The sequence below is a fragment of the Coregonus clupeaformis genome, chromosome 15, assembly GCF_020615455.1.
Source record: "Coregonus clupeaformis isolate EN_2021a chromosome 15, ASM2061545v1, whole genome shotgun sequence".
Classification (NCBI taxonomy): domain Eukaryota; kingdom Metazoa; phylum Chordata; class Actinopteri; order Salmoniformes; family Salmonidae; genus Coregonus; species Coregonus clupeaformis.
Genome location: NC_059206.1, coordinates 50,666,389 through 50,693,316, shown reverse-complemented (window position 1 = coordinate 50,693,316; position 26,928 = coordinate 50,666,389). Strand labels below are relative to the sequence as shown.

General features: G+C 43.2%; 1 protein-coding gene across 2 annotated transcripts in view; it reads left to right on the top strand.

Moving 5' to 3' along the window:
* Positions 1-26,928, top strand: part of arl15b (ADP-ribosylation factor-like 15b) — a 79,346-nt gene that overhangs the window by 28,333 nt on the left and 24,085 nt on the right. For both annotated transcript variants that reach the window (XM_041898983.1, XM_041898982.1), the window contains one exon: positions 6,056-6,264. In XM_041898983.1, coding sequence (XP_041754917.1) covers positions 6,056-6,264 — 209 coding nt within the window. The remainder of the gene's footprint in view (positions 1-6,055; positions 6,265-26,928) is intronic.

Sequence of the window (26,928 nt, the reverse complement as noted above, 5' to 3'; positions counted from 1 at the left end):
ATAAGGTTGAGAACAAGGTGAGGAAATAGGATGTGAGGAATCGTGAAAAGATGAATTGAGATTGAGCCTGTCTTTCTGCCCAGTCGGTTGGCAGATCGCACCAGGAAGACGCTCTGAATGCCCAGATGCTCCAGTGTAGAGTAGACCAGTGTGTAGCAGTCAGTCAGTTAGTGTGTAGCCCAGGCATCTGAAAACACTTCTCTTTATTTTCTTGAGAAACCAAGCATGATGTAATGCCATTTGTGGAAAGTGTGGTTTCTGTTACTGTCACACGTGATTGTAATGCAATATGTTTTCTGGTAAACTGGCTTGTGGTCATGTTTTTGTTACTCTAAAGCTACATACATACAGTGGGGAAAAAAAGTATTTAGTCAGCCACCAATTGTGCAAGTTCTCCCACTTAAAAATATGAGAGAGGCCTGTAATTTTCATCATAGGTACACGTCAACTATGACAGAGAAAATGAGAATTTTTTTTCCAGAAAATCACATTGTATGATTTTTTATGAATTTATTTGCAAATTATGGTGGAAAATAAGTATTTGGTCAATAACAAAAGTTTCTCAATACTTTGTTATATACCCTTTGTTGGCAATGACACAGGTCAAACGTTTTCTGTAAGTCTTCACAAGGTTTTCACACACTGTTGCTGGTATTTTGGCCCATTCCTCCATGCAGATCTCCTCTAGAGCAGTGATGTTTTGGGGCTGTCGCTGGGCAATACGGACTTTCAACTCCCTCCAAAGATTTTCTATGGGGTTGAGATCTGGAGACTGGCTAGGCCACTCCAGGACCTTGAAATGCTTCTTACGAAGCCACTCCTTCGTTGCCCGGGCGGTGTGTTTGGGATCATTGTCATGCTGAAAGACCCAGCCACGTTTCATCTTCAATGCCCTTGCTGATGGAAGGAGGTTTTCACTCAAAATCTCATGATACATGGCCCCATTCATTCTTTCCTTTACACGGATCAGTCGTCCTGGTCCCTTTGCAGAAAAACAGCCCCAAAGCATGATGTTTCCACCCCCATGCTTCACAGTAGGTATGGTGTTCTTTGGATGCAACTCAGCATTCTTTGTCCTCCAAACACGACGAGTTGAGTTTTTACCAAAAAGTTATATTTTGGTTTCATCTGACATTCTCCCAACCTCTTCTGGATCATCCAAATGCACTCTAGCAAACTTCAGACGGGCCTGGACATGTACTGGCTTAAGCAGGGGGACACGTCTTGTACTGCAGGATTTGAGTCCCTGGCAGCGTAGTGTGTTACTGATGGTAGGCTTTGTTACTTTGGTCCCAGCTCTCTGCAGGTCATTCACTAGGTCCCCCCGTGTGGTTCTGGGATTTTTGCTCACCGTTCTTGTGATCATTTTGACCCCACAGGGTGAGATCTTGCGTGGAGCCCCAGATCGAGGGAGATTATCAGTGGTCTTGTATGTCTTCCATTTCCTAATAATTGCTCCCACAGTTGATTTCTTCAAACCAAGCTGCTTACCTATTGCAGATTCAGTCTTCCCAGCCTGGTGCAGGTCTACAATTTTGTTTCTGGTGTCCTTTGACAGCTCTTTGGTCTTGGCCATAGTGGAGTTTGGAGTGTGACTGTTTGAGGTTGTGGACAGGTGTCTTTTATACTGATAACAAGTTCAAACAGGTGCCATTAATACAGGTAACAAGTGGAGGACAGAGGAGCCTCTTAAAGAAGAAGTTACAGGTCTGTGAGAGCCAGAAATCTTGCTTGTTTGTAGGTGACCAAATACTTATTTTCCACCATAATTTGCAAATAAATTCATTAAAAATCCTACAATGTGATTTTCTGGATTTTTTTTTCTCATTCTGTCTGTCATAGTTGACATGTACCTATGATGAAAATTACAGGCCTCTCTCATCTTTTAAAGTGGGAGAACTTGCACAATTGGTGGCTGACTAAATACTTTTTTGCCCCACTGTACATATATATATATATATATATATATAGATAGAGAGAGAGAGAGAGAGTGAGAAAAACACAATAGCCAATAGCCTACATTGTTACAGGAATTAATGGGAAACTTGTTGCTATAATAGTCTGTAAAACATCACTCAGATGGCATTTGAACATTGGTTTCAATATTCATCCTTAGATTCATGTTGTAAATCCCTCTAAAGCCTCTATGTTTCGGTGCACCACTGAAGTCTCTTTTGGTTTTTGTAGCTAGAGCCAGGAGGAGGCAGAATTGAACAGGCCAGGCCACAATAGTGATGAATAGCCTAGCTCTTATGCTTGGCAGATTTTTCAGCATCTGTTCTTGAGCAATACATTAGTCTTGATAATATGGCCTGGTTGAGACTTTACTTCCTTCCTCCCCTCTAACCCGCATCCCCCTCACACAATTATTTGAGGTGTTTTGAAACGTAATAGTTAATCTGTAAACTGTTTCAGCTCATAATACTACTGCCACGCAATATTACTCCATTTCAGAGCAGGCAAATTGGTCTAGTATTGGGGGGTGGAGTTTTTCATGGATTCTCAAAGGGTCATAGAAGGCTAATCGCCTGTAAACACTTGTAACGAGGGGCGGAGTCTCACCATAAACTAGCCTGGGTTGTGTTCATTAGGACCCTTTGTACCGAAATGTTTTAATGTGGTTTGCAATGGAAAACAAGCCCAGGTAGTCCCTCCCTGTTTCAGAAATGTTTCCTCCATTTGATGCCCTAATGACTACCATCGAGATGAGGATCCTTTTTACTAGCGATGAAGGTGGGTGTGGTCAAATTACAGTCAGGTCCACTTTTACTATAGCCCCAGAGATGGAAGATTTAAACCATGGCTTCCTCCTCTTTAGATTTCAGAAAAAGAAGTGGGTGTTTTTCCAGCCACACTCAGGGAGAGTAATTGAACTGACACAATTGACCTTATTCCTATGAGTTTCTGGTTCTATTCCACCACTCTGTCACTCACGCTAACCAAAGCCATGCCCTGCCTTGTGAGCCTTGGTGGCCACATTTTTGTACCCCCAAATTGCTGTGCAGAAAAGGAACCATATGTTCACTGTAAAAGAAGAAGGTTCATTTGAACTGTGCTGTAGAGTGGCCAGCATAGGAAACTGCTTTAATGTGCTCTCTGAGTTAGTTCTGCTTTAAAGAGAATCTTGGTGTACGCCCCAAATGGCACACTATTCCATTTATAGTGCACTACTTTTGACCAGACCCCTATTGGGCACTGGTCAAAAGTAGTGCACTATAAAGGGAATAGGGTGTCATTTGGGCCGCTGATTTTGTGTGTGTTGAAAACACTTCATTTAGACAGACATGTCGTTTTCCCACCGGTCCCCCAGTGCAGTGCAGAAGGCTAAAAGTTGGCATGCAGTCCTGAAGTCTGAAAAATACATAATGCAATATCCGCAAAGATTTTATGAAAGGAGGGTGGAAGCATTTGCAAAATGCACTCCAGACGTGCTCCAATTGAAAAGATGTTGAAATTCAATGCATTTTTTCCCTTTCTTGCTGGAGGTCTCCATTACTCATAGGTATCCATTTTATTTGCTGGATTATCAACGTACAATTGAATTAGGTAGAATGAGCCTCTTGAAGTTGAGGTTGAAAGCCAGTTTCGTTGCAGAAAAACGTGACAGGCACAAAAATATAATATTTTAATTGTTTATGACAGTGTTACCATTTATAATCATGCTTTTGATAAGACTGCTGCAGTTGTGCCAATCAGGGAACAGGAGGGGACATAGCTGTAAATAAAAATAGCAGATACATTCCATTACAGCAGATAGGTCCCAGAGCGGTCGGGCAATTTTTACCCCCTTGGGCCTGGAGTTTTTACTTAAACGTTAACATAACTAGGAAAACTCTGGACCCTATAAGGTATGACCGTGATTAATCAGTTGTAAAAAGGTTTTATATGGGCTATGATGGGACCAGTTTTTCCTAATCAGGTCACATGGTTTTTAAAAAACTCCTGAAAAAACCTCCTGTCCCGGGAGGAATGAAAACCCTGTCAAACTGCAACTACCTTATTTGTTCTTATAAATTACATTTAGACTAGATTAGGAGAGGGATTTCCTCTACCCAGACACATAGACAACAACTGATAGACAATAGAACTCACAGGGCTGAGCTTGCTTTATGCATGTTTGCATCACGCAGGCCTATGCAACTGTAGGCCTTATAAAAAATGTACTCACATCTTTCATCACTATTATGTTAATTGATCAATTCCAGTTAATAATTTTGGATTAAAAACATAGGCAGCCTAGCCAGCCCAATTTTGAATATAAACTAAATTTGATCACATTCACATTTTCTCCTGACACACAAATGGACTATAAATACATAACGTTGCCAATTAGTTTACCATGGACCAGATGGACTGGGCGCATAGGCTGTCTGCAGCTGCTCTTATTAGTAGCCTACAGTTGATCAGACTGAAAAATAGTCTAGTTTTCATCCATGTGCTCATTTATGTCATGAGTTTTTGCTTGTGTCTGTCAGAAGTGATTATGTGTTATCATCTTTGCTAAATAAATACCGGAGGAAAGTGGAAAGCCTACTTGAGCGCATGGAAAAAATGTGATGTGTCAACCTCTCTCTTTAATCTAACTTTTAATGGATGATGCGATGGAAGCTATCAAATCATTCTGAATTGTTTTCGACATCCCAGAATAGATAGTCGAAAGTTCGATATGTTCAGCAAGGAAAGCATCGTAACGTGCAATTACCTCTGCAAGCTCCCTGTAGCTGCCCTTGTTGGCGGAACTTTCCCTCTCATCGTGTCCTCTAAAAGCAAGTTCTTGCATGCCCAAAAACGCAGTGTTGAGAACATCCCCGTTAATTCTTACTTTCTCGTTGTGTTGCGCAGTTTGAATACGCAGACCTTCGTCATAATCTATGCATTTTTTCCCCAGAAGCTTGACTCTGATGTGGGCATTTATATGCTCCCTGCTTTTGTTTTGTCGTTTAGCTGAACGATCGAAGTTCTTCAGGTCACTGTACCCACCTTCTGACCAAGGCTCAGACTTTCCAAAAGCAGGCAATGTCAGCAATACAGGCGGCTTGATGAAAGGCTCCCTGTTAACCAGCTATACTTTTGATACCAGTTGGTATTGAACGCCCTCACCTTCTCATCCTTCTTCATGAAACTGATCTCAGGCAGAAGTCGACCCTCACTTTTAATTAGCACCTTTTCCGTTTACCCCAGAGAATGAAAGGGGTTCTTCAACAAAAAGTCCACAACATTTTCGGCAGCGTTGGCCATTCTACCATTCTGGCCAAGAAAACTGCAGACTCGAGCTGATAGCTAGCTAGCTACTGAAGTTAGTGCAATTTATTTAAATTTGCCTTGCTAACTGGACCCAAAAATAAAGTTACAAAACCAAGAAAACAATTTATAATATACCTCCTCTGTCTCTTGTAATTTGAAAAAACTAATTTGAATTGAATAATATCAACAAAAAAATGCTCAACTATCACTCTTCACTCTTAATCTCTATCCAACAATGTCACCAAGCTTCTCAACACATATAACCCCCATTAATGCTCTGTGGCACAATCCCAATACAACACACTAGGTTCATTCTCTGATCCTAATTCTATGATTGGATGGACAACACTTCAGTTCATACTGCAAAAGCTTTGATTGGTTGGAGGACGTCCTCCAGAAGTGGTCATAATTACCATGTATGTCTATGGAAGGGGGTGAGGCCTACAAGCCTCCTAGGTTTTGTATTGAATTCAATGTAGCCAGAGGAGGACGGAAGCTAGCTGTCCTCCGGCTACACCATGGTGCTACCCCAGACAGTCCTGTTGAAGTTATTGTAGACCTTCATTGCAACACAGTGTATTTTAATACATTATTTGGTGACATATTAATATATTTAGTATAGTTTGATCTAAAACTGATAACTTTTTTAATGTTTCACAATTTTTATTTTTATGAAATTTCACTGAGGAGGATGGTCCTCCCCTTCCTCCTCTGAGGAGCCTCCACTGGTACTAACTGTGTGTGCGTATGCCTGCATTGCTGTGTGTCTATATATGTGCATGTCTGTGTCTGACTGCCTGTCTGTCTCTAGGAGCGGACTCGATAAAGAAGTACTGGTCGCGTTACTACCAGGGTTCCCAGGGGGTGGTGTTTGTCCTGGACAGCGCCTCCACAGACGAGGACCTGGAGATGGCCCGAACTGAGCTTCACTCTGCCCTGCAGCACCCCCAGCTCTGTACCCTGCCCTTCCTCATACTAGCCAACCACCAGGACAAACCAGCTGCTCGCACCACACAAGAGGTAGACCGAACGCACACATGCACAAGCACATGGACGAATCCGCACGCACGCGAACAGATACACACTCACGCACACATGCTACACGCTCTAAACAGGAGGAAACAACCAATGATGCATACAAACGCTATAGATCAGAGATCATCAACTAGATTCAGCCGCGGGCCAATTTGTTCTTGAGCGGATGTTCGGGGGGCCGGAACATAATAACCAAAAAATGTATACTGCTAATTGACCGCAAGAAGCCTAAACAGATATATAATATTTGACTAAAACATAATCATTTCAAACCTTGATTACATTTGGGAACATTGTCCTGCATGTCCTGACTCTCTAGTCATTCGAAATCATGGCACTTATTGTAGGAGTGGGGGTGTTCACCCCGGTGTCATGGCTAAATTCCCAACCTGGCCACATTCCATCATGGCCACCTAATCATTCCCCTCATTCCTAATTGGCATATATCACTCCTCACCTCTCCACCTGATAGCTGATGTGTGGTGAGTGTTCTGGCACAAAAATGGTCGCTGTGCATCACTGAGGTGGGTGCTACACATTGATGGTGGATGAGGTGAGTTTCCCCCTACTATGTAAAGCACGTTGAGTACCTCAGTTAGTAAAAAAGCACTATATAAATCCAATCAATTATTATTAATTATTATTATTTGTATACGATCACATACAGTGCATTCGGAATGTATTCAGACCCCTTGATTTTTTCCACATTTTGTTACGTTACAGCCTTATTCTAAAATAGATGACATTGTTTTTTCCCCCCCCTCATCAATCTACACACAATACCCCATAATGACAAAGAAAAAAATGGTTTTTAGACATTTTTGAAAATGATAAAAAAAAAATAAAAAAACGTATATCACATTTACATAAATGTTCAGACCCTTTACTCAGTACTTTGTTGAAGAACCTTTGGCAACGATTACAGCCTCGAGTCTAACTCTACAAGCTTGGCACAACTGTATTTGGGGAGTTTCTCCCATTCTTCTCTGCAGATTCTCTCAAGCTCTGTCAGGTTGGATGGGAGCGTCGCTGCATAGCTATTTTCAGGTCTCTCCAGAGATGTTTGATCGGGTTCAAGTCCGGGCTCTGGACTCAAGGACATTCATAGACTTGTCCTGAAGCCACTCCTGCGTTGTCTTGGCTGTGTTCTTAGGGTCGTTGTCCTGTTGGTAGGTGAACCTTCGCCCCAGTCTGAGGTCCTGAGCGCTCTGGAGCAGGTTTTCATCAAGGATCTCTCTGTACTTTGCTCCGTTCATCTTTCCCTCGATCCTGACTAGTCTCCCAATCCCTGCCTCTGAAAAACATCCCCACAGCATGATGCTGCCACCACCATTCTTCACCGTAGGGATGGTGCCAGGTTTTCTCCAGACGTGATGCTTGGCATTCAGGCCAAAGGGTTCAATCTTTCATCAGACCAGATAATCTTGTTTCTCATGGTCTGAGAGTCCTTTAGGTGCCTTTTGGCAAACTCCAAGCTGGCTGTCATGTGCCTTTTACTGAGGATTGGCCACTCTACCATAAAGGCCTGATTGGTGGAGTGCTGCAGAGATGGTTGTCCTTCTGGAAGGTTCTCCCATCTCCACAGAGGAACTCTGGAGCTCTGTCAGAGTGACCATCAGGTTCTTGGTCACCTCCCTGACCAAGGCCCTTCTCCCCCGATTGCTAAATTTGTCCAGTGTGGCCAGCTCTAGGAAGAGTCTTGGTGGTTCCAAACTTCTTTCATTTAAGAATGATAGAGACCACTGTGTTTTTGGGGACCTTCAATGCTGCAGAAAGTACACTTCCCCAGATCTGTGCCTCGACACAATCCTTTCTCGGAGCTCTACGGACAATTCCTTCGACCTCATGGCTTGGTTTTTGCTATGACATGCTCTGTCAACTGTGGGACCTTATACAGACAGGTGTGTGCCTTTCCAAATAATGTCCAATCAAATTAATTTACCACAGTTGGACTCCAATCAAGTTGTAGAAACATTTCAAAAATATCAATGGAAACAGGATGCACCTGAGCTTAATTTCGAGTCTCATAGCAAAGGGTCTGAATACTTATGTAAATAAGGTATTTCTGTTTTTTTTTTTTAATACATTTGAAAAAGATTCTAAATACCTGTTTTCACTTCGTCATTATGGGGTATTGTGTGTGATTTGATGAGATTAAAAATAAAAAAAATCCATTTTAGAAAATAGGCTGGAACGTAACAAAATGTGAAAAAACCTTCCTAATATTGAGTTGCACCCCCTTTTGCCCTCAGAACATCTTCAATTCGTCGGGGCATGGACTCTACAAGGTGTTGAAAGCATTCCACAGGGATGCTGGCCCATGTTGACTCCAATGCTTCCTACAGTTGTGTCAAGTTGGCTGGATGACCTTTAGGTGGTGGACCATTCTTGATACAGATGGGAAACTGTTGAACGTGAAAAACCTAGCAGCGTTGCAGTTCTTGACACACTCAAGCCGGTGCGCCTGGCACCTACTACCATACCTCGTTCAAAGATACTTTAAATCTTTTGACTTGCCCATTCACCCTCTGAATGGCACACATACATGATCCATTTCTCATTTGTCTTAAGGCTTAAAAATCCTTCTTTAACCTGTCTCCTCCCTTTCATCTACACTGATTGAAGTGGATTTAACAAGTGACATCTAAGGGATCATAGCATTCACCTGGTCAGTCTATGTCATGAAAAGAGCATGTGCTCTTAATGTTTTGTACACTCAGTGTATATATATGGTAACGATAGACTAGCTGCCTCAGGGTACAGGGATGTTCTGGCTCAGACAAGACTACTTATGGTAACAATGCAACACTGACATACAAACCTGGGCCTGGGGATGCAGCTTCACACTCAAGTAGATCAATTATGGTAACATAACACTTAAACAGTGGGATATTTACGCACTTCCTTTCGCACCTTTTGAATTCAAACAGACAAGGAATACTAAAAACCATACCCAGCAGGCATAATTTGGCACATTACAATCAGGTAAAGACGTCTTCCCCATACAACCTGCCAATGGCGTCATGACAACGTCACTCCAACCAGTTATAGGCCAGTAGACACCATATAGAGTTCTAATTTACAGAGCCTTGCAAAAGTACAGTGAGGGAAAAAAGTATTTGATCCCCTGCTGATTTTGTAAGTTTGCTCACTGACAAAGAAATGATCAGTCTATAATTGTAATGGTAGGTTTATTTGAACAGTGAGAGACAGAATAACAACCAAAAAATCCAGAAAAACACATGTCAAAAATGTTATAAATTGATTTGCATTTTAATGAGGGAAATTAGTATTTGACCCCCTCTCAATAAGAAAGATTTCTGGCTCCCAGGTGTCTTTTATACAGGTAACGTGCTGAGATTAGGAGCACACTCTTAAAGGGAGTGCTCCTAATCTCAGTTTGTTACCTGTATAAAATACACCTGTCCACAGAAGCAATCAATCAATCAGATTCCAAACTCTCCACCATGGCCAAGACCAAAGAGCTCTCCAAGGATGTCAGGGACAAGATTGTAGACCTACACAAGGCTGGAATGGGCTACAAGACCATCGCCAAGCAGCTTGGTGAGAAGGTGACAACAGTTGGTGTGATTATTCGCAAAATAACTGTCAATCTCCCTCGGCCTGGGGCTCCATGCAAGATCTCACCTCGTGGAGTTGCAATGATCATGAGAACGGTGAGGAATCAGCACAGAACTACACAGGAGGATCTTGTCAATGATCTCAAGGCAGCTGGGACCATAGTCACCAAGAAAACAATTGGTAACACACTACGCCGTGAAGGACTGAAATCCTGCAGCGCCTGCAAGGTCCCCCTGCTCAAGAAGCACATATACATGCCCGTCTGAAGTTTGCCAATGAACATCTGAATGATTCAGAGGAGAACTGGGTGAAAGTGTTGTGGTCAGATGAGACCAAAATCGAGCTCTTTGGCATCAACTCAACTCGCCGTGTTTGGTAGGAGGAGGAATGCTGCCTATGACCCCAAGAACACCATCCCCACCGTCAAACATGGAGGTGGAAACATTATGCTTTGGGGGTGTTTTTCTGCTAAGGGGACAGGACAACTTCACCGCATCAAAGGGATGATGGACGGGGCCATGTACCGTCAAATCTTGGGTGAGAACCTCCTTCCCTCAGCCAGGGCATTGAAAATGGGTCGTGGATGGGTATTCCAGCATGACAATGACCCAAAACACATGGCCAATTCAACAAAGGAGTGGCTCAAGAAGAAGCACATTAAGGTCCTGGAGTGGCCTAGCCAGTCTCCAGACCTTAATCCCATAGAAAATCTGTGGAGGGAGCTGAAGGTTTGAGTTGCCAAACGTCAGCCTCGAAACCTTAATGACTTGGAGAAGATCTGCAAAGAGGAGTGGGACAAAATCCAACTATACACTGGAGTTGCTTACCAAGAAGTTAGTTCTGTTAGTTTGGACTTAAATCTGCTTTAAAATATGTGGCAAGACTTGAAAATTTGCTGTCTAGCCATGATCCCTAACAGCTTAACAGAGTTTGAAGAATTTTTAAAAGAATAATGGGTAAATACTGCACAATCCAGGTGTGCAAAGCTTCTATAGACTCACCCAAGAAGACTAACAGCTGTAATCGATGCCAAAGGTGTTTCTAACATGTATTGACTCAGGGAACTGAATACCTACGCAATGACTATATTTTAGTTATTTAATTTGTATCAATCTTTTAAAAAAGTTAAACATTTTCTTCCACTTTGACATTAGAGTATTTTGTGTAGATTGTTGACAAAAAATTACAATTCAATTCATTTGAATCCCACTTTATAACACAATACAATGTGAAGAAATCCAGGGCTCTGAATACTTTTGCAAGGCACTGTACCTGACCTGCACTAACTTCTGGTTGAGAAGAGGTCATATAACCAGATTACAATCAAATAAACACGTCTTCTCATACAATCAACCTGACTATGAAGTCCTAAAAGACGTCATAATGATGTCATTGCAACTCACAAATTGCTAATCACATTATTGTGGGAGTACCTTCTCTAAGAGTATGAATTAGGCTTTTTGAGAAGGTTTGAATCCTAAACAACCTGCCTACACCTTGTTTGAAGTACGATAGACCAACATAGTTACTGTAGTAAGTCAAAGCTGTGTGTTGTATAACCTTGGTAGAGCATGGGTGAAGTAGGCATTGTGAATTTTCTTTATTTTTCGGCTACAGGCCTGCCTACTTCTCACACAAAACATATAGTTTTCGTGTTTAATAGAATAGAGGCTCTGCCTGACCTGCACTAACTTCTCACAATCCCATGATGCCCCAGCGCAGCCCTGTGATCACAGCAGGGGTCAGACTGTCGTCATAGATCCCACTCCAGAGTTGTTTTAAGGTTAGCCGTGCTCATGCGAGCTAAACCAATTAAAGTAGCTGTCTGATTACCCTTGTTAACCTGCCTATTTTAAAGCAGCCGGTAAATGGCAATTGCATTACTCCCTTAGCTGCGGCCGGTGGCTGGCGCTGTGGTTCTGCTGTGCTTTAGTTTTAACAACAAAGAGGATTTGGTCATGGAGGCTAGGTGTTTGTTTGCATGTGAGGCCTGTGTGGTCCAGCAGGTAGTGTTGTGGACACCGGCACACATGTATACGAGAGTCGCCATTGGTGTGGGTTTGAATCCAAACCGCTGCCTTTCTGATTCGCACTCTGTCCTACCTTTCCTGGCTCCTCTTCACTGTCCAATAAAACAACACAAAAAACGGAAGAATAAAGGTCTGTGAGGATTTTAATGGTCGTCTCACACCTTCTCATGTCTGCCCTCACCACACTTCTCTCCTGCTGTTTCAGCTAGGGACTGGAGAGTTCTCATATTGACCTGAGGTAAAAAACCAACAACATACAAACAGTAAAAGTTCTGTCCCAAGTTGTGAACAGGATGTACATTCCTTTTTATGTTTTGCAATCAGTCCGTGTGTGTCCCAAATGATACCCTATTCCCTGTGTTAGTGCACTACTTTTGACCAGGACCCACTGGGTTCTGTTCAAAAGTAGTGCACTATATAGGGAATAGGGTGCTTTTTTGGTCGTAACACCTGTCTGTCTCAGTCACTGGTCTTTGACCGTGCCTGGTACACATATCTTAAAGGAAAGGTTCACCCATTTTAAATGTCTATCATCGAAAACGTCTATCATACATGTCAGATTTCAATACTGGCCGATGGCTTAACTCGGGAGGATGTCTTCTCTCGAATGAGCCATTGATCATATTTTTGCGATATTCCTACCTCGAGAAATGTGTAATTTAACGGAGGGTCTAGCACATTTTCCCTGTTTGTCTGCCTCTTTAGTCCAGGGTGCATTGCATGGTGCAGTTGCCAGAGATATTATAGAAAGGAGATAGGAATGCAGTGAATGAAGGAATGTTTAACGCCCCACCCAGCAGACTGTCGACCAATCGTGTTCACGTTGTCATGCTGCGTCACGCGATTGATAAACTAATCGTCACGCAATCCCTTCTCAAAGTCAGTGTAAATGTCGAGAAACTTGCCTTTTTTTATTTAACCTTTATTTAACCAGGTAAGCCAGTTGAGAACAAGTTCTAATTTACAACTGCGACCTGGCCAAGATAAAGCAAAGCAGTGCGATAAAAACAACAACACAGAGTTACATATGGGGTAAACAAAACATAAAGTCAAAAATACAAACAGAAAATATATATACAGTGTGTGCGAATGTAGTAAGTTATGGAGGTAAGGCAATAAATAGGCCATAGTGCAAAATAGTTACAATTTCGTATTAACACTGGAATGATAGATGTGCAAAAGATGATGTGCAAATAGAGATACTGGGGTGCAAATTAGCAAAATAAATAACAATATGGGGATGAGGTAGTTGGGTGGGCTAATTTCAGAATGGCTGTGTACAGGTGCAGTGATCGGTAAGCTGCTCTGACAACTGACGCTTAAAGTTAGTGAGGGAGATAAGTCTCTCCAGATTCAGAGATTTCTGCAGTTCGTTCCAGTCATTGGCAGCAGAGAACTGGAAGGAATGGCGGCCAAAGGAGGTGTTGGCTTTGGGGATGACCAGTGAGATATACCTGCTGGAGCGCAGACTACGGGTGGGTGTTGCTATGGTGACCAGTGAGCTAAGGTAAGACAGGGATTTGCCTAGCAGTGATTTATAGATGACCTGGAGCCAGTGGGTTTGGCGACAAATATGTAGTGAGGGCCAGCCAACAAGAGCATACAGGTCACAATGGTGGGTAGTATATGGGGCTTTGGTGACAAAATGGATGGCACTGTGATAGACTACATCCAGTTTGCTGAGTAGAGTGTTTGAGGCTATTTTGTAAATGACATCGCCGAAGTCAAGGATCGGTAGGATAGTCAGTTTTACGAGGGCATGTTTGGCAGCATGAGTGAAGGAGGCTTTGTTGCGAAATAGGAAGCCGATTCTAGATCTAACTTTTGATTGGAGATGCTTAATGTGAGTCTGGAAGGAGAGTTTACAGTCTAACCAGACACCTAGGTATTTGTAGTTGTCCACATACTCTAGGTCAGACCCGCCGAGAGTAGTGATTCTAGTCGGGTGGGTGGGTGCAAGCAGCGTTCGGTTGAAGAGCATACATTTAGTTTTACTAGTGTTTAAGAGCAGTTGGAGGCTACGGAAGGAGTGTTGTATGGCGTTGAAGCTCGTTTGGAGGTTTGTTAACACAGTGTCCAATGAAGGGCCAGATGTATACAAAATGGTGTCGTCCGCATAGAGGTGGATCCGAGCTTCACCAGCAGCAAGAACAACATCATTGATATACACAGAGAATAGAGTCGGCCCGAGAATTGAACCCTGTGGCACCCCCATAGAGACGGCCAGAGGTCCAAACAACAGGCCCTCCGATTTGACACATTGAACTCTATCAGAGAAGTAGTTGGTGAACCAGGCGAGGCAGTCATTAGAGAAACCAAGGCTATTTAGTCTGCCAATAAGAATGCAGTGGTTGACAGAGTCGAAAGTCTTGGCCAGGTCAGTGAAGACTGCTGCGCAGTACTGTCTTTTATCGATCGCGGTTATAATATCGTTTAGGACCTTGAGCGTGGCTGAGGTGCACCCATGACCAGCTCGGAAGCCGGATTGCATAGCGGAGAAGGTACGGTGGGATTCGAAATGGTCGGTGATCTGTTTGTTAACTTGGCTTTCAAATACTTTCGAAAGGCAGGGCAGGATGGATATAGGTCTTTAACAGTTTGGATCTAGAGTGTCACCCCCTTTGAAGAGGGGGATGACCGCGGCAGCTTTCCAATCTCTGGGGATCTCAGACGTTACGAAAGAGAGGTTGAACAGGCTAGAAATAAGGGTTGCGACAATTTCGGCAGCTAATTTTAGAAAGAAAGGGTCCAGATTGTCTAGCCCAGCTGATTTGTAGGGGTCCAGATTTTTCAGCTCTTTCAGAACATCAGCTGTCTGAATTTGTGTGAAGGAGAAGCGTGGGGGGCATGGGCAAGTTGCAGCGGAGGGTGCAGAGCTGGTGGCCGGGGTAGTGGTAGCCAGGTGGAAAGCATGGCCAGCCGTAGCAAAATGCTTGTTGAAATTCTCGATTATTGTAGATTTATCGGTGGTGACAGTGTTTCCTAGCCTCAGTGCAGTGGGCAGTTGGGAGGAGGTGCTCTTATTTTCCATGGACTTTACAGTGTCCCAAAACTTTTTGGAGTTAGTGCTACAGGATGCAAATATCTGTTTGAAAAAGCTAGCCTTTTCTTTCCTAACTGATTGTGTATATTGGTTCCTGACTTCCCTGAAAAGTTGCATATCGCGGGGGCTGTTCGATGCTAATGCAGTACGCCACAGGATGTTTTTGTGCTGGTCAAGGGCAGTCAAGTCTGAGGAGAACCAGGGGCTATATCTGTTCTTAGTTCTGCATTTTTTGAATGGGGCATGCTTATTTAAGATTGAGAGGAAAGCACTTTTAAAGAACAACCAGGCATCCTCTACTGACGGAATGAATGTTTTAGGGAGCATTTGACTGTGATGAGGGGTGGTCGTTTGACCACGGACCCATTACGGACGCAGGCAATAAGGCAGTGATCGCTGAGATCCTTGTTGAAGACAGCGGAGGTGTATTTAGAGGGTACATTTGTCAGGATGATATCTATGAGGGTGCCCATGTTTACAGATTTAGGGTTGTACCTGGTAGGTTCGTTGATAATTTTGTGAGATTGAGGGCATCTAGTTTAGATTGTAGGTTGGCCGGGGTGTTAAGCATATCCCAGTTTAGGTCACCAAGCAGTACAAACTCTGAGGATAGATGGGGGCAATCAGTTCACATATGGTGTCCAGGGCACATCTCGGGGCTGAGGGGGGTCTGTAGCAAGCGGCAACAGTGAGAGACTTATTTCTGGAAAGGTGGATTTTTAGAAGTAGAAGCTCAAACTGTTTGGGCACAGACCAGGATAGTATGATAGAGCTCTGCAGGCTATCTCTACAGTAGATTGCAACCCCACCCCCTTTTGCAGTTCTATCGAGACGGAAAATGTTGTAGTTGGGGATGGATATTTCTGAATTTTTGGTGGCCTTCATAAGCCAGGATTCAGACACTGCTAGGACATCAGGGTTGGCGGAGTGTGCTAATGCAGTGAATAACTCAAACTTAGGGAGGAGGCTTCGGATGTTAACGTGCAAGAAACCAATGCTTTTACGGTTACAGAAGTCAACAAATGATAACGCCTGGGGAGTAGGAGTGATACTGGGGGCTACAGGGCCTGGGTTAACCTCTACATCACCAGAGGAACAGAGGAGGAGTAGAATAAGGATACGGCTAAAGGCTTTAAGTACTAGTCTTCTAGTGCATTGGGTACAGAGAAAAAAAGGGGCAGGTTTCTGGGCGTTGTAGAATAGATTCAGGGCATTATGTACAGAAAAGGATATGGAAGGATATGAGTACAGTGGAGGTAAACCTAAGCGTTGGGTAACGATGAAAGAGAGAGCATCACTGGAGGCACCGATTGAGTCGGTCTCCGCGTGTATGGGGGGTGGGACAAAGGAGCTATCTATGGCAAGTTGAGCTGTCCTGGGGGAGCTACAGTGAAATAGTAAAATAAGAAATAACCGAAACAGCAATAAGCAAGGCATATTGAAATGGGAGAGAGGCATAAAGCAATCACAGGTGTTATTCGAGAGCTAAGACAACAGCTGGTAATGGCGACAAAGTTTGGGCTGAGGCTAAACATTAACAGGATGCGGTACCGTATAAAGGAACAGTTCAACAGGCATCAGCTGTATAGCTGAGTTATCATAAGGTCCGGTGAACAGCAATAGGAGAGTTCGGAGGTAGTTTGGGGGCTGCTATAGCACTAGCGAGCAAGAGGCCACGGCTAGCGTGTGCTAGCGGGCCGGGGCTAGCAGATGGATCTTCGTGGTCGACGTCGTAACGGGAAACCTGTTGTAATCACATCAGACGATTTCGTCGGCAGACCAGTCGTGTTGGATCGGCGGGGCTCCGTGTCAACACTAGGAGGTCCCGTCCGGTTGACAGAGAGGTAGATAGCCGGGAGAAGGGTAATGTCACGATTCCAAAGCTATACGATACTACAGATAGCAAGTTAATTATCTCACATATCGGAAAAAATGTGTAATGTTGTACTTCTTGATGGCAAATTCGTGTTAATGTTAGGTTTTTGAGCTAGCGTCCAATAGACTCCTATTCAATTCAATTCTATTCAATTTGCTTTATTGGCATGACGTAACAATGTACATATTGCCTATTCACTAGTTGAAGGAGAGCGCTCCTTGTCCCAAAATCGCCCAGAATGCACCGCGCAGCCTATTGGTGTAACATGGGCAACGTTTCCCATCTCCTCAAAAGTATGTCTGCCGTTGCGAATGTTAGACTCCATTCTGTGAGGCACCTCGATCTGCAGGTTGAACATGGTGAGATTGTAAACCCCTAAATTGATAGTGCAGTTTGTTTAGGCGATTTTACAGCAAACTAGCTATGTTACATGCTGATATTGTCTTTGGTATTATTGCGTGTAGCTATGTTTGGTTGCTTGCTAGCTGAGCTGCAACATATTTCCACAATGATTTTCCATGTTGCTACCAACCTTATTACAGTAGGGAAAAAAAGTATTTAGTCAGCCACCAATTATGCAAGTTCTCCCACTTAAAAAGATGAGAGAGGCCTGTAATTTTCATCATAGGTACACGTCAACTATGACAGACGAATTGAGAATTTTTTTTTCCAGAAAATCACATTGTAGGATTTTTAATGAATTTATTTGCAAATTATGGTGGAAAATAAGTATTTGGTCACCTACAAACAAGCAAGATTTCTGGCTCTCACAGACCTGTAACTTCTTCTTTAAGAGGCTCCTCTGTCCTCCACTCGTTACCTGTATTAATGGCACCTGTTTGAACTTGTTATCAGTATAAAAGACACCTGTCCACAACCTCAAACAGTCACACTCCAAACTCCACTATGGCCAAGACCAAAGAGCTGTCAAAGGACACCAGAAACAAAATTGAAGACCTGCACCAGGCTGGGAAGACTGAATCTGCAATAGGTAAGCAGCTTGGTTTGAAGGAATCAACTGTGGGAGCAATTATTAGGAAATGGAAGACATACAAGACCACTGATAATCTCCCTCGATCTGGGGCTCCACGCAAGATCTCACCCCGTGGGGTCAAAATGATCACAAGAACGGTGAGCAAAAATCCCAGAACCACACGGGGGGACCTAGTGAATGACCTGCAGAGAGCTGGGACCAAAGTAACAAAGCCTACCATCAGTAACACACTACGCCGCCAGGGACTCAAATCCTGCAGTGCTAGACGTGTCCCCCTGCTTAAGCCAGTACATGTCCAGGCCCGTCTGAAGTTTGCTAGAGTGCATTTGGATGATCCAGAAGAGGATTGGGAGAATGTCATATGGTCAGATGAAACCAAAATATAACTTTTTGGTAAAAACTCAACTCGTCGTGTTTGGAGGACAAAGAATGCTGAATTGCATCCAAAGAACACCATACCTACTGTGAAGCATGGGGGTGGAAACATCATGCTTTGGGGCTGTTTTTTCTGCAAAGGGACCAGGACGACTGATCCGTGTAAAGGAAAGAATGAATGGGGCCATGTATCGTGAGATTTTGAGTGAAAACCTCCTTCCATCAGCAAGGGCATTGAAGTTGAAACGTGGCTGGGTCTTTCAGCATGACAATGATCGCAAACACACCGCCCGGGCAACGAAGGAGTGGCTTCGTAAGAAGCATTTCAAGGTCCTGGAGTGGCCTAGCCAGTCTCCAGATCTCAACCCCATAGAACATCTTTGGAGGGAGTTGAAAGTCCGTGTTGCCCAGCGACAGCCCCAAAACATCACTGCTCTAGAGGAGATCTGCATGGAGGAATGGGCCAAAATACCAGCAACAGTGTGTGAAAACCTTGTGAAGACTTACAGAAAACGTTTGACCTGTGTCATTGCCAACAAAGGGTATATAACAAAGTATTGAGAAACTTTTGTTATTGACCAAATACTTATATTCCACCATAATTTGCAAATAAATTCATTAAAAATCCTACAATGTGATTTTCTGGATTTTCTTTTTTCTCATTTTGTCTGTCATAGTTGACGTGTACCTATGATGAAAATTACAGGCCTCTCTCATCTTTTTAAGTGGGAGAACTTGCACAATTGGTGGCTGACTAAATATTTTTTTCCCCCACTGTATATAACAAAGTATTGAGAAACTTTTGTTATTGACCAAATACTTATTTTCCACCATAATTTGCAAATAAATACTTTTTTTCCCCACTGTATATGAAACATTGGTACACCAAAAAAAAAATTCTCACATATTTAATGAGTGGTTTTGGGTGTATTTTACCTTTTAATGTTATTTAGTTTTAATGGATTCACTTTAGCAGCTCTCACTCAAAAAGACTGAGGGAGAACTGGATGGGAACACAGGATTCCTGACTAGGGTTGCAAAGGGAGGGTACAGTGCCTTTAGAAAGTATTCATACCACTTTACTTATTCCACATTTTGTTGTGTTACAGCCTGAATTAAAAATGTATTAAATATAAACAAATTCTCACCCATTCTACACACAATACCCCATAATGACATGTTTTTTTAGAAATGTTTACATATTAATTGCAGAAATATAAGTATTCACACCCATGAGTCAATATATGTTAGAATCACCTTTTGCATCGATTACAGCTGTGAGTATTTTTGAGTAAGTCGCTAAGAGCTTTGTACACCTGGATTGTACAATATTTGCACATTATTCTTAAAATAATTATTCAATCTCTGTCAAGTTGGTTGTTGATCATTGCTAGACAGCCATTTTCAAGTCTTGCCATAGATTTTCAAGCCGATTTAAGTAAAAAGTGTAACTAGGCCACTCAGGAACATAAAATGTTGTTTTGGTAAGCAACTCCAGTTTATATTTGGCCTTGTGTTTTAGGTTATTGTCCTGCTGAAAGATGAATTTGTCTCCCAGTGTCTGTTGGAAAGCAGACTGAACCAGGTTTTCCTCTTGGATTTGGCCTGTACTTAGCTCTATTCTGTTTCTTTTTATCCTAAAAAACTCCCTAGACCTTGCAGATGACATGCATACCCATAACATGATGCAGCCACCACCATGCTTGAAAATATGAAGAGTGGTACTCAGTGACGTTATATTGGATTTACCCCAAACATAAAGCTTTGTATTTAGGACTTAAAGTTCATTTCTTTGTCACATTTTTTTGCAGTTTTACGTTAGTGCCTTATTGCAAACAGGATGCATATTTTGAAATATTTTTATTCTGTACAGGCTTCCTTCTTTTCACTCTGTCATTTAGGTTATTATTGTGAAGTAACTACAATGTTGTTGATCCATCCACAGTTTTTTCCTGTCACATCCATTAAAATCTGGAACTGTTTTAAAGATTCTGGTAACTTTGCAACCCTATTCATGACCTGCAATCTGCCTGTCTCGAGGCACTAACCAGAGGTGCAGATGTTTTCTGTCATCTTTAACACTGTATTATCTCTCAATATGCTTTTTGTCATAATGTACTTTTTCACATTGTAATTTTTCTGATGCTCGCGGTGTTTTTCCCCCCATTGTGGGGTGGAAGTAGATCAAGTTTGAATGGAATGTTTTCTAGGTGCGTAGTTTGTAGTGAGTGTTGTAATTCTGTGTGCCTGTGCACGCCTGTGTGTATGTGTGTGTCAGCAGTGTGTGTCTGCGTGCGTGCTTGCACGCATGTGTGTGTTCGGCACTGCAGGTCATGGTGAAATGGGTCTGTATCAGGCTGAGGCTGTAGAAGGCTCCAGGGGGGAAGTGAAAGCCCAGAGCTCTAATGACCTGGCTGAGCAGTAGTCCTGGGTGGGTAGTAAATATCAGCCCCTTACAGAGTATCACCTCACCTTCCAATACACGTGTGTGTTCGTGTGCGTGCGTGAGTCTGTGTGCGTCTCTCTCTCTCTGTATACACTGTGTGTGTGTGCATTTTCTCTGGGCAGTGTTGCACTCAGATTTGTCTCATATCAGATCAGCTATACCAGCTGCAGGAGGCTGGCATATGATACCAACAGCTGATGATGTGCAATGAAGCTAACATGAAAAACTGTAATCAGCTACCGTAATCCAGACTCCAGCCTCTCCATCTGATTATAATCCTGCATGTGCACACTGCTAGACAGGGGAGATTAGCACACCTTGCACAATTTATAAGATTATCTACATTTTAAAGATAATTGAACCAGTCAGTCTGAATCATTACAATAGTCTACTTCTCATTTAAGTAAATCAAACTTTGTGCTTTCTCTATAGAGGTGCACAGTATGTATCCTGCAGATTAGCAAGGCTCAGCTCAGTACAGTCAGCCAAATGTATGGCGCAATGTATGGGCCAGTATGAAAATGTATGCACTCACTAACTGTAAGTCGCTCTGGATAAGAGCGTCTGCTAAATGACTAAAATGTAAATGTAAATGTAATACTTGTCTTCCGAAATAGTCCCCTCAAATATTTCCCCTTTGCAATTCTCGCACCTCTGGGATGTGGGCAGTATCGGATGGAGTATCCATCCGATACGTTATAAGCAATTGGGATGTGTGTGCGCGTGTGTCTGCGTGCATATGTGTGTGTGTGTGCATGGGTGGGTGGGTGGGTGGGTGTATGTTTGTATGGTGTGAGTGTGCGTGTGTGTGAGAAAGACGTGTGCGGCTGTGTGAGCATGTTTGTGTGTGCATGTGTGTGTGTGTGCATGATGAGCGAGGACGTGGGGGCCAGTTCCATGTGATACTTAAGGGGGATAATGATGATGGATTATCTGGCTGGCTCAGAACACGTTGACTTGGAACGGCCATTTGATAATGTGTTTTTGTCCAACAGTACTCCCTGCTGTGTTTTGGGCGGTAGTATTGTATTGTTTAGCGCTGCTGTGGTTGCCTGACAGGCAAGGCAAGCGCTTCATTGAATTATGGTTCTCTTGGTTGACCTTTTATAACTTGATTTGTTGTAGCGAGACATTTGTTCAGCATTAGAGGTCAAATGAGCTCGAGTCAGCTCTCTTTCACTACCTGTCTTTGGATCTGTTCTCGGAACGTCAAAGCCCATAACAGTTTGATGACCAGTAGTTATGTATGGGGAATGTATTCTATAGGTTTAGATATATGCTGTAGGTTAAGCTATAGAGAGGGGTTCACTCGGTCCAGGGCCTCATTCCACCTCCCTCTAGCAGGTAGGATAGCCTGTGTCCAGGGGTAGCCTATTTCTCAATAGTCTAAAGTCTCTTTCTATCCTTGCCTCATCCCTGACCAGGTGAAAGCCAGTCTTATGATGAGCCTTCACCTGTGTGATCTTGCTTTGAAAGGCTGCGTCATGACACACATCAACACCATCATCCCAGACACCCTGGACCCACTCCAGTTTTGCATACCGCCCCAACAGATTCACAGATGAAGCAATCTCAATTGCACTTCACTTCTACTGCCTTCTCCCACCTGGACAGTAAGGGAAATTACTATGTGAGAATGCTGTTCATAGACTACAGCTCAGCATTCAACACCATAGTCCCCTCCAAGCTCATCACAAGCGAGGGACCCTGGGACTGAACACCTCCCTCTGCAACTGGATCCTGGACTTCCTGACGGGCCGTCCCCAGGTGGTGAGGGTAGACAACAACAACTCTGCCACGCTGACCTTCAACATGGGGGCCCCTTAAGGATGTGTGCTCAGTCCCCTCCTGTACTCCCTGTTCACCCACGACTGCATGGCCACGCACGACTCCAACACCATCATCAAGTTTGCTGACAACACGACGGTGGTAGGCCTGATCACTGACGGCGATGAGACAACCTATAGGGAGGAGGTCAGAGACAACAACCTCTCCCTCAACATCAGCAAGACAAAGGAGCTGATCGTGGACTACAGGAAACAGAGGGCCAAGCACACCCCCATCAACGGGAAAGTAGTGAAGCGGATCGAGAGCTTAAAGGACTTAAAATGGTCACACACCCGCACAGTCGTGAAGAGGGCACGACAGCGCCTCTTCCCTCTCAAGAGGCTGAAAAAAATTGCCATGGGCTGTCGGATCCTCAAACAGTTCTACAGATGCACCATTGAGAACATCTTGCCTGGCTGCATCACCGCTTGCTATGGCAAATGCACCGCCCCCGACCGCAAAGCGCTACAGAGGGTGGTGCAGACAGCCAAGTACATTACTGGGGCCGAGCTCGCTGCCAACAAGGACCACTATATCAGGCGGTATAAGAGGAAGGCCCGAAAAATTGCCAAAGACTCCAGCCACCCAAGCCATAGACTGTTCACTCGGCTACCGCCTGGCAAATGGTACGGGAGCATCGGCTATCAGACCAACAGGCTCCTAGACAGCTTCTACACCCAAACCATAAGACCGCTAAATAGCCATAAGACGAAATAGTTAATTAATTGGTTACCCTGACTATCTGCATTAACCCTATCTTGCACTGACACACTCACTAGACTATATACACTGAGTGTACAAAACATTAAGAGCACCTGCTCTTTCCATCACATAGACTGACCAGGTGAATCCAGGTGAATGCTATGATCCCTTATTACTTGTTAAATCCACTTCAATCAGTGTAGATGAAGGGGAGGAGACAGGTTAAAGAAGGATTTTTAAGCCATGAGACATGGATTGTGTATGTGTGCCATTCAGAGGTGAATGGGCAAGACAAAATATTAAAGTGCCTTTGAACTGGGTATGGTAGTAGGTGCCAGGCGCATCGGTTTGTGTCAAGAACTGCAAAACTGCTGGGTTTTTCACGCTCAACAGTTTCCCGTGTGTATCAAGAATGGTCCACCACCCAAAGGACATCCAGCAAACTTGACACAACTGTGGGAAGCATTGGAGTCAACATGGGCCAGCATCCCTGTGGAACGCTTTCAACACCTTGTAGAGTCCATGTCCCGACGAATTGAGGGTGTGGCTGAAATAGCCGAATCCACTAATTTGAAGGTGTGTCCACATACTTTTGTTTGTGTGTGTGTGTGTGTGTGTGTGTGTGTATGTGTATATGTGTATATATATATATATATATATATATATATATATATATATATATATATATATATATATATATATATATATATATATATATTTTTTCTCTCACTGTATATATATATACAGTGAGAGAAAAAAGTATTTGATCCCCTGCTGATTTTGGACGTTTGCCCACTGACAAAGACATGATCAGTCCATAGTGAGAGACTAAATAACAACAAAAAAATCCAGAAAAACGCATGTCAAAAATGTTATAAATTGATTTGCATTTTAATGAGGGAAATAAGTATTTGACCCCTCTGCAAAACATGACTTAGTACTTGGTGGCAAAACCCTTGTTGGCAATCACAGAGGTCAGGCTAGGCCACTCCAGGACCTTAATGTGCTTCTTCTTGAGCCACTCCTTTGTTGCCTTGGCCGTGTGTTTTGGGTCATTGTCATGCTGGAATACCCATCCACGACCCATTTTCAATGCCCTGGCTGAGGGAAGGAGGTTCTCACCCAAGATTTGACGGTACATGGCCCCGTCCATCGTCCCTTTGATGCGGTGAAGTTGTCCTGTCCCCTTAGCAGAAAAACACCCCCAAAGCATAATGTTTCCACCTCCATGTTTGACGGTGGGGATGGTGTTCTTGGGGTCATAGGCAGCATTCCTCCTCCTCCAAACACGGCGAGTTGAGTTGATGCCAAAGAGCTCGATTTTGGTCTCATCTGACCACAACACTTTCACCCAGTTCTCCTCTGAATCATTCAGATGTTCATTGGCAAACTTCAGACGGGCCTGTATATGTGCTTTCTTGAGCAGGGGGACCTTGCGGGCGCTGCAGGATTTCAGTCCTTCACGGCGTAGTGGGTTACCAATTGTTTTCTCGTTGACTATGGTCCCAGCTGCCTTGAGATCATTGACAAGATCCTCCCGTGTAGTTCTGGGCTGATTCCTTACCATTCTCATGATCATTGCAACTCCACGCGGTGAAATCTTGCATGGCGCCCCAGGCCGAGGGAGATTGACAGTTCTTTTGTGTTTCTTCCATTTGCGAATAATCGGAAGCTTTAACTTCCTGACTGATGTCTTGAGATGATGCTTCAATATATCCACATCCTTTTCCTTCCTCATGATGCCATCTATTTTGTGAAGTGCACCAGTCCCTCCTGCAGCAAAGCACCACCACAGCATGATGCTGCCACCCCCGTGCTTCACGGTTAGGATGGTGTTCTTCGGCTTTCAAGCGCTCCCCTTTTTCCTCCAAACATAACGATGTTCATTATGGCCAAACAATTCTATTTTTGTTTAATCAGACCAGAGGACATTTCTCCAAAAAGTACAAACTTTGTCCCCATGAGCAGATGCAAACCGTAGTCTGGCTTTTTTATGGCGGTTTTGGAGCAGTGGCTTCTTCCTTGCTGAGTGGCCTTTCAGGTTATGTCGATATATTACTGTGGATATAGATACTTTTGTACCTGTTTCCTCCAGCATCTTCATAAGGTCCTTTGCTGTTGTTCTGGGATTGATTTGCAATTTTCGCACCAAAGTACATTCATCTCTAGGAGACAGAACGCGTCTCCTTCCTGAGCGGTATGACGGCTGCGTGGTCCCATGGTGTTTATACTTGCGTACTATTGTTTGTACAGATGAACGTGGTACCTTCAGGCATTTGGAAATTGCTCCCAAGGATGAACCAGACTTGTGGAGGTCTACAATGTTTTTTCTGAGGTCTTGGCTGATTTCTTTTGATTTTCCCATGATTTCAAGCAAAGAGGCACTGAGTTTGAAGGTAGGCCTTGAAATACATCCACAGGTACACCTCCAATTGACTCAAATGATGTCAATTAGCCTATCAGAAGCTTCTAAAGCCATGACATCATTTTCTGGAATGTTTAAAGGCACAGTCAACTTAGTGTATGTAAACTTCTGTCCCACTGGAATTGTGATAGTGAATTATAAGTGAAATAATCTGTCTGTAAACTATTGTTGGAAAAATTACTTGAATCATGCACAAAGTAGATGTCCTAACCGACTTGCCAAAACTATAGTTTGTTAACAAGAAATTTGTTGAGTGGTTGAAAAACAAGTTTTAATGACTCCAACCTAAGTGTATGTAAACTTCCGACTTCAACTGTATATAGTTTGTGTACTGAACATAAATATAAGGAAATCAGTCAATTGAAATAAATTCATTAGGTCCTAATCTACGGATTTCACATGACTGGGCAGGGGTGCAGCCAGGCCTAGGGCTGTTGCGGTGACCGTATTACCGCAACAGCACTATACCGGCGGTCACGAGTCATGAAGGCAGTCAAATTCCACGTGACCTTTTAGTCACTGTAATTAGGCTTCTCCAAGCTCTGATGCTGCTGATGGTCATTAGTATCCTACCAAACTTGCTAACTGCCTGGTACTCAGCACTCTATTGGCCCTCGATTCACTCTGACATCAAAGCAAATGTATTAGCCTATCCCTTGTGAATGATATGTTATCACTTGTGAATAATGCCCAGCGTAAGGCAATAAACAATGCCTTTTTTTGTGACTTTTTCTAATCATAGTCGCACACCTCATGTAGCCTAGCCAATAGGCCTATATGTTTTGATAAGGTTTGTATCACAACTAAAGTGGCTAAATAACTTCTTAACGTTAAGCACATTAATCTGCTTTACAAGGGGTGTAGAGCCTAACTGGCATACATAAGCAGTGTGTGAGTTTCGGGTTTGGGGAAGATAACTTTCACCATAAAAATACACCTTTTTATAATTAAAGCATTACATGCGTAATCGTATTTGCAGTCACTTTTGATAATGATGTTTTCCCGCTAATGGAACATTCACACTTATAGCCTACTGCCGTGTGTACATTGCTGTGCTTATAATGTGAAGAAATAGCCGAATAGATTTCCAACATTTTAAGCTAAATGTTCTGATCTGTTGCATCAGCCTCATTGTGTAAAAAAGTTTTTTTTATGCTAGTGTTTGTATTAATTAGGGATCTATCACATCCCACAACTGTCCCAGACTATGTTTTGGAATATTTATTTCTCGCACAGAATAGAATGTCAACTTTTGTACTATGGGGGATAGTAGATTGACATAGGCTAGTGCTTTTGCTGTTCATTAGGCCTACTCATCTTGTTGGCTGACGAAAAGTAAATGTGGACAG